General features: G+C 32.8%; 1 protein-coding gene across 2 annotated transcripts in view; it reads left to right on the top strand.

The window, feature by feature from the left end:
- The window catches only part of LOC131949421 (septin-2), a 30,925-nt gene extending 21,781 nt beyond the window's left edge, over window positions 1–9,144 (top strand). For both annotated transcript variants that reach the window (XM_059311321.1, XM_059311320.1), the window contains 9 exons: window positions 1,115–1,238; window positions 2,215–2,349; window positions 3,161–3,278; window positions 3,551–3,652; window positions 3,872–3,968; window positions 5,507–5,558; window positions 6,983–7,087; window positions 7,472–7,550; window positions 7,809–9,144. In XM_059311321.1, coding sequence (XP_059167304.1) covers window positions 1,115–1,238; window positions 2,215–2,349; window positions 3,161–3,278; window positions 3,551–3,652; window positions 3,872–3,968; window positions 5,507–5,558; window positions 6,983–7,087; window positions 7,472–7,550; window positions 7,809–7,904 — 908 coding nt within the window. In that variant the 3' untranslated portion in view covers window positions 7,905–9,144. The remainder of the gene's footprint in view (window positions 1–1,114; window positions 1,239–2,214; window positions 2,350–3,160; window positions 3,279–3,550; window positions 3,653–3,871; window positions 3,969–5,506; window positions 5,559–6,982; window positions 7,088–7,471; window positions 7,551–7,808) is intronic.
- The last annotated feature ends 199 nt before the right edge of the window (window positions 9,145–9,343 follow it).

The raw sequence follows: 9,343 nt of genomic DNA on the forward strand, positions 1-9,343 counted from the left end.
AGGTTTTATCTGGTAGGTTCATGTAGTAGGTTTAATCTGGTAGGTTCATGTAGTAGGTTTTATCTGGTAGGTTCAAGTAGGTTTTATCTGGTAGGTTCATGTTGTAGGTTTTATCTGGTAGGTTCATGTTGTAGGTTTTATCTGGTAGGTTCATGTAGTAGGTTTAATCTGGTAGGTTCATGTAGTACGTTTTATCTGGTAGGTTCATGCTGTAGGTTTTATCTAGTAGGTTCATGTTGTAGGTTTTATCTGGTAGGTTCATGCTGTAGGTTTTATCTGGTAGGTTCATGCTGTAGGTTTTATCTTGTAGGTTCATGCTGTAGGTTTTATCTGGTAGGTTCAAGTTGTAGGTTTTATCTGGTAGGTTCATGCTGTAGGTTTTATCTGGTAGGTTCATGTTGTAGGTTTTATCTGGTAGGTTCATGCTGTAGGTTTTATCTGGTAGATTCAAGTAGTAGGTTTTATCTGGTAGGTTCATGCTGTAGGTTTTACCTGGTAGGTTCATGTTGTAATTTAAATAATGTCCAATGTTCTTTCGTACGTCTTAGTTTTCACTTTAAAATATAATCAAATTTCCTGAAATAAACCATTGTTTCCATCTCCTTCAATCAATTTTATTTGTGATGAATGGTTTCATCTCCTTCAATCAATTTTATTTGTGATGAATGGTTTCATCTCCTTCAATCAATTTTATTTGTGATGAATGGTTTCATCTCCTTCAATCAATTTTATTTGTGATGAATGGTTTCATCTCCTTCAATCAATTTTATTTGTGATGAATGGTTTCATCTCCTTCAATCAATTTTATTTGTGATGAATGGTTTCATCTCCTTCAATCAATTTTATTTGTGATGAATGGTTTCATCTCCTTCAATCAATTTTATTTGTGATGAATGGTTTCATCTCCTTCAATCAATTTTATTTGTGATGGATGGTTTCATCTCCCCACCTGTGATGAATGGTTTCATCTCCCCACCTGTGATGGATGGTTTCATCTCCCCACCTGTGATGGATGGTTTCATCTCCCCACCTGTGATGGATGGTTTCATCTCCCCACTTGTGATGAATGGTTTCATCTCCCCACGTGTGATGAATGGTTTCATCTCCCCCACAGATCTGATAGAGAGGACGGTGACGATCGAGAAAAAACAGCTGGAGATAGAAGAGAAGGGGGTCAGGTTGAAGCTGACCATCGTTGACACCCCGGGATTTAACGACTGTGTCAACGCCTCCAACAGGTAAAAACTTCGATTGTTTTGTTTTCCCCCAGCATGCAGGTCTACATCTACAAACCTAGGTGATCTGAGGTAACTACTTCGATTGTTTCAGTATGAACCTCTTGAGCAAGAATTGAAGGCTGAAATCTAAAAACGTTAAAAAAAATGTTTTTTTCATTGAAGTATAAAATATGTAAAAAGCACACTTTGAACAGAATTGTGTTCCGAAATGCTTTTATAAAAGTTTTTGGGTCTCGGGGCACGCTCAACCCCCATAAAATTATGAAATATTGTAATTTCACAACTAATGGATTTAACTGAACGTTCATTGGTCTACAGAATGTATTTATATTAAACCTAATAATAGTCTATTTAAAATAGTCAAATGATATTTTTTTAAATGTATGGTGCATAATTATTACGCAAGTAGTCATGTGAGATTTTAGTATTTGTGTTGAAGACATTTATACTTAGAGCTGTACGCACGTTTTGTCGAATTTTTCCTTGAGGGGACATAACCAAGTTATATTAATATTGCTGAAAATATTATTTGTTATTACCCTTTTCGACAAAAAATTAAATTTTAGCCATTCTAGTTTTACTGTTTATTTATATCTTGCTACCAATGCTGATTTAGCCAAAATCACACTTAATTACTATTTGATACTAACAATCTTATCAAATCCTAGTCAATAATAAATTCTTTGATCATTTTTGGGGGACTGCTGGTTCAAACTAATATTAAAAAAATTTTATTCTCTTTTACAATGATAAGGTATTTAGGTAGGATTTAGGAAAAACATACAATTAAGTTAAATTCTTTTTTTACTTTTGTTAGCAACGTTCAACCATTCACTATGATGTAATTGTTAGTGTGATTGATAATTCATATAATTATCAATTTCATGTTTCGAACACACAAACCCTTACTTCTTTCTACTGTATGTATATTTTAAAGACTCTCTAATCTAAAGAGTGTCCTGTTTCTCTCCTGCAGCCACAAATCTCTGATAGAATATGTTGACCAACAGTTCAAGCAGTACTTTGAGGATGAGTCTGGCCTCAACAGACGTAACATCATAGACAACAGGGTCCATTGTTGTCTGTATTTTATTTCCCCGTACGGCCATGGGTAAGTGATCATGCGTGTGGGCTATAGGGCTATCATAACCACCACACATACATGTGGGCTATAGGGCTATCATAACCACCACACATACATGTGGGCTATAGGGCTATCATAACCAGCACACATACATAGGGCTATCATAACCATATACGTGTGGGCTAAAACAAACTGATATATATGTTTATCTCCCATGTTTAGTTTGAGGCAGATAGATATATATGTTTATCTCCCTTGATTTAGTTTGAGGCAGATAGATATATATGTTTATCTCCCATGTCTAGTTTGAGACAGATAGATATATATGTTTTATCTCCCTTGATTTAGTTTGAGACAGATAGATATATATGTTTATCTCCCTTGACTTAGTTTGAGACAGATAGATATAGAGGTTTATCTCCCATGTCTATTATGAGACAGATAGATATACATGTTTATCTCCCTTGATTTAGTTTGAGACAGATAGATATAGAGGTTTATCTCCCATGTCTATTATGAGACAGATAGATATACATGTTTATCTCCCTTGATTTAGTTTGAGACAGATAGATATATATGTTTATCTCCCTTGACTTAGTTTGAGACAGATAAATATATATGTTTATCTCCCTTGATTTAGTTTGAGACAGATAGATATATATGTTTATCTCCCTTGACTTAATTTGAGACAGATACATATGTTTATCTCCCTTGAATTAGTTTGAAACAGATAGATATATATGTTTATCTCCCTTGATTTAGTTTGAGACAGATAGATATATATGTTTATCTCCCTTGATTTAGTTTGAGACAGATATGTTTATCTCCCTTGATTTAGTTTGAGACAGATAGATATAGAGACCATGAAGAAACTCCACAACAAGGTCAACATAGTCCCCCTGCTAGCCAAGGCTGATATCCTAACCAAGGAAGAACTCAAGATAATGAAACAAAGGGTAATTTAACTAATTACTCATTTCAATTAACACTATATCACTAAATTAAATTGCAAAAAAACAGCTTATTTGAATCAAAAACACAAATTTAAGATTTAAATGCACAATTATTTTTAAATGTATTAATTTTTATTACAGCTAATTTAAATAGGCTCTTTTCATTTATTATAGTTGTCGTTGATTTGAGACAATGTTTTTACTTAATGATCTGTATCAGATGATTAATTAAATTGTTTAAAACAATGTTTTAATCTAAGTACCTCTTCTTGCAGATAATTGATGAAATAGAAGAAAACCACATTCGCATTTATGAATTCCCAGATTGTGACAGTGATGAGGACGAAGATTTCAAACAACAAGATCGCGAGTTGAAGGTTTTTATTCCTTTTTATAGATCAAAATCAGGAGTTGAAGAGTTGAATTTGTATACCTTTTGTTTACTTAATGTTTAAATACCTACCTAAACTAAATAAACAAAAAAACTATTCATATATTGATGTTTTGGATCAGTTGAAGATCCTGTTTATGTCATGTTTCTGACATCCATCTTTCATGACTGACTAAATGAACATGTATGAAACTTGTATATCCAGGCGTCCATTCCATTTGCTGTTGTTGGGTGTAACACGGTGGTCGAGGCCGGTGGCAAGAAGATCCGAGGCAGGGCTTACCCCTGGGGGATTGTAGAAGGTAAACATCACCTACACTTTCTGCTCAGATCACATCAGTCACATCCAGTGGCGTAGGCAAAAGGGGGTTGGGGGGGTTAAAACCCCTCCCATGGACCCTGACCCCTATATATATAGTCATAAAGATAGTCATATATATATATATATATATATATATATATATATATATGATTATTTACGGACGGAAACATTTTTGAACCCCTCCCATGACCAATTCCTGACTGCACCACTGGTCACATCAGTCACATCAGATCATAAGTCACATCAGATCATAAGTCACATCAAATCATAAGTCACATCAGTCACATGTTTGATGTAAACTTGACCAGGCAGATTGTAATTTAATGTGTTCAGACAATGAAACTACTAGACATGTTATTGAAACCATCACATAAAGAATGTTTTATAGGAGCAAAAAGTACCATGACATAAAGAATGTTTTATAGGAGCAAAATGTACCATGATATAAAGAATGTTTTATAGGAGCAAAAAGTACCATGACATAAGGAATGTTTTATAGGAGCAAAAAGTACCATGATATAAAGAATGTTTTATAGGAGCAAAAAGTACCATGACATAACAAATGTTTTATAGGAGCAAAAAGTACCATGATATAAAGAATGTTTTATAGGAGCAAAAAGTACCATGACATAACGAATGTTTTATAGGAGCAAAAAGTACCATGATATAAAGAATGTTTTATAGGAGCAAAAAGTACCATGATATAAAGAATGTTTTATAGGAGCAAAAAGTACCATGATATAAAGAATGTTTTATAGCAGCAAAATTGAAAAATCACCATGACAAAGAATGTTTTATAGAAGCAAAAAGTACCATGATATAAAGAATGTTTTATAGGAGAAAAAAGTACCATGACATAAAGAATGTTTTATAGGAGCAAAAAGTACCATGATATAAAGAATGTTTTATAGCAGCAAAATTGAAAAATTACCTTGACAAAGAATGTTTTATCGAAGCAAAAAGTACCATGATATAAAGAATGTTTTATAGGAGCAAAAAGTACCATGATATATAGAATGTTTTATAGGAGCAAAAAGTACCATGATATAAAGAATGTTTTATAGGAGCAAAAAGTACCATGATATAAAGAATGTTTTATAGGAGCAAAAAGTACCATGATATAAAGAATCTTTTATAGGAGCTAAAAGTACCATGATATAAAGAATGTTTTATAGGAGCTAAAAGTACCATGACATAAAGAATGTTTTTAAAAGTACCATGACATAACGAATGTTTTATAGGAGCTAAAAGTACCATGATATAAAGAATGTTTTATAGGACTCAGGAGCAAAAAGTACCATGATATAAAGAATGTTTTATAGGAGCTAAAAGTACCATGACATAAAGAATGTTTTATAGGAGCTAAAAGTACCATGACATAACGAATGTTTTATAGGAGCAAAAAGTACCATGACATAAAGAATGTTTTATAGGAGCAAAAAGTACCATGATATAAAGAATGTTTTATAGGAGCAAAAAGTACCATCACATAAAGTATGTTTTTATCTTCCTCTTTAGTTGACAATCCAAGCCATTGTGACTTTGTTCGTCTACGTCAGATGTTAATCAGGTAATGATTGATACGTATAATTACATAACTGATCTGTCTAATGACATAATTGATCTGTCTAATGACATAATTGATCAGTCTAATGACATAATTGATCTGTCTAATGACATAATTGATCTGTCTAATGACATAATTGATCTGTCTAATGACATAATTGATCTGTCTAATGACATAATTGATCTGTCTAATGACATAATTGATCTGTCTAATGACATAATTGATCTGTCTAATGACATAATTGATCTGTCTAATGACATAATTGATCTGTCTAATGACATAATTGATCTGTCTAATGACATAATTGATCTGTCTAATGACATAATTGATCTGTCTAATGACATAATTGATCTGTCTAATGACATAATTGATCTGTCTAATGACTTAATTGATCTGTCTAATGACTTAATTGATCTGTCTAATGACATAATTGATCAGTCTAATGACATAATTGATCTGTCTAATGACATAATTGATCTGTCTAATGACATAATTGATCTGTCTAATGACATAATTGATCTGTCTAATGACATAATTGATCTGTCTAATGACATAATTGATCTGTCTAATGACATAATTGATCTGTCTAATGACATAATTGATCTGTCTAATGACATAATTGATCTGTCTAATGACATAATTGATCTGTCTAATGACATAATTGATCTGCCTAATGACATAATTGATCTGCCTAATGACATAATTGATCTGTCTAATGACATAATTGATCTGTCTAATGACATAATTGATCTGTCTAATGACATAATTGATCTGTCTAATGACATAATTGATCTGTCTAATGACATAATTGATCTGTCTATTGACATAATTGATCTGTCTAATGACCTAATTGATCTATGGCATGTCAGGTTGCTGTTGGAATAAACCTATAAATTTTAAACCAGTGCTTTTAAGTTCATGTTAGTGTGACCCATGTGGGTGACCCAGGTCATGAGACCCATGTGGGTGACCCAGGTCATGTGACCCGTGGGAAGTGTGGTGATACCATCTAGTAATAAATCCATAGACAAAACACACCATTACAAAATGTGGTCAGAGAGTTAATACATGTGACCATAGTTTAATTAAGGCCACAAACTAACGAGTATTCTAACAACTGACCATAGTTTAATTAAGCCCACAAACTAACGAGTATGCTAACAACTGACCATAGTTTAATTAAGCCCACAAACTAATGTGTATGCTAATTAAGCCCACAAACTAACGAGTATGCTAACAACTGACCATAGTTTAATGAAGCCCACAAACTAACGAGTATGCTAACAACTGACCATAGTTTAATTAAGCCCACAAACTAATGTGTATGCTAATTAAGCCCACAAACTAACGAGTATGCTAACAGCTGACCATAGTTTAATTAAGCCCACAAACTAACGAGTATGCTTACAACTGCCTGTTCTACCCAGCACCCATATGCAGGATTTGAAAGACGTCACCTCAGATGTTCACTATGAGAATTACAGAGCCATGCACATACGGACGCAGATGGGGGTGGCACAGAAGGAAAGAGGGTAATCATTTTAGTAGTCGTTTGTCTAATTTTATTCAGTCAAGTTTGTCTAATTGTACTTTTAAAAACATGAAATATCAAGGTTGGTTAGTTTCTTTTCTTAACTAATAAATAAATATCGAATCTGCCTTCATAAAAAAAATTGAGTTTTATAAAAAATTTACAACAAATTATTGCCATGGTTTTTGAGAGCTTTTTTTTTTATAATTTTATATTGTCAGAATATGTATTAGATTGGTGCCATGTCAGAACAATGTTTTTTCTTCAACTGCGCAGCAAAATGTACTTGTCCTTGTAGCTACTCAATGTTTTAGTGTTATCTTCACATTCCAACAAAATTGCTAAGAACTGAGTTGTGCTGACTAGAATAATTTACATTTTTTAGTAAGCTCAAGAGGGACTCTGCTCCAAACTTTGAATCCATTTCTGACACAGAAAAACTTTTGGAACAGAAAGATGCCGAAGTATGTTTTTTTTAATACTTTATTTTACTCTAAAAGACAACTTGTATTCACAAAGCTTTTAACCAAGAAGTTACTGTTTATTATATTTTTTAAACATATCAGTGAAGACCAATTAACAAATTAATATTATTTAGCAATCAATATATGTTGATCCAAATGTGAAGTTTTTTATTTGTTTTTTTTTAAGTCCATTCATCAAAATACTTGATTAAAAAATCCCGCTGACCTTTGTCTGACCCCCTCCCTCCCCTTTCCCAGATTCAAAGAATGCAGCAGATGCTAGCCAAGATGCAGGAACAGCTGAAGATAGGTTCCCCCCAGGCGCAGCACGTCAACGGTCTAGGTAAATTATGATAGGCCACAGCCATGTTACTTAACACCTCGGGTCCAGTGGCCACTGGAACCTAACTCAGTGGACGTTTTCTATTGCAATGTCATTGGTGTACTTGTATCATTCATATACACGGATTGTTATTTTCAAAGATCATTTGTCTGCGCTCTAACTATCCACTTAGTTTAAAAACATGGAACATTTAAAATAATTCAGAATCCATATTGTTTTCTTTGCAATTTATTAAAAATAGCGCAGCAAATTTTTTAATTAACATGTAGCACTTTTGTATTTAAAAATTGAATGCAAATCTACATTTGTATGAAAATGGTTACCTCTAAGAAACATGAAAATAAAAGACGGTGGCCGAAGTTGTGACTGAAACTCAATTACAACATGGAGCAGTGACCCTGCCCCGCTGCATAATACTTAACCCAACATGAGTGCAAGTTCAAGGTTACCAAGTGTTAAAACTGATGTCTTAAAAGTTTGTAAATATCTGTATCTCACAAATGGCTTGGAAAAGCGTGTTTTAATTGATTATTATTATAAAGGGCAAAAAAAATTCAAATTAGTTTTAAAATGTATTTTATTGGTAACTATATATCTGTAATTGGTGTTTCTCACAAAGTAATATGACAGGAGTAAAATATTTCATTGATTAGAACTTTACATTGAAGTAAAATTGGCCTGGATATATTTGGGTTGTGCACGTGTTATAATGGACCACAACAACAACCCAAGTCGCAGCTCTATTCCTTCTGTGTGTTCTTTTATCCCGATCACATACAATTTATTTTTGTGCCATTTGGGAAACATATACTCCTACTTATCATTTAAACTCCAGGTAATTTCTTGGGCTAATTATTTCTTTAGAAATATTGCTTAGCTCTCTGTACAGAAATTTTTTTAATACCATCAATGTTGTTGTCTGTACTTGTGTGAGATTTATTTGTATTGTTTAATTCATCTTTTACTGTTACATATAATTGTTAAAATATATTAACTGACCAATATATATACCATAATTTGTACATAATTGTTGTGAATTAGATGGCAATTTCTTTACATAATGCACAAGACTTTAGTTTTGTTAAATATCATTAGTCACTGATCAGCAAAATTTCTAGACAGTCCCGGTTAACTTTTGGTACGGGCTGTTTCAAGAGATCACATGATGCTAGAACCAGAATTGTCCTCAATAACCATAGTAAGTTGTAACTAGCAGTCTATGAATTTTGGTAATAAACCATTTGTTTGTCACATGGTCTTTATGTTGATTTGTTTCTGAGTTAAATAAAATACAAACAACACTAATATTTGAAAAAGGTTTTTTATTGTTCAAAGCATCAATTTTCACTTCGACACAAGTCAGAAAAAAATACCTTAGTCCACAAATGTCATTTTATGTTTGTGTTAAATATACAGTAGCACACAAAAACCATTGGATTGCTCTTAATGT

The sequence above is a fragment of the Physella acuta genome, unplaced genomic scaffold, assembly GCF_028476545.2.
Source record: "Physella acuta isolate Inbredline_101_S28 unplaced genomic scaffold, ASM2847654v3 ptg000695l, whole genome shotgun sequence".
NCBI lineage: Eukaryota > Metazoa > Mollusca > Gastropoda > Physidae > Physella > Physella acuta.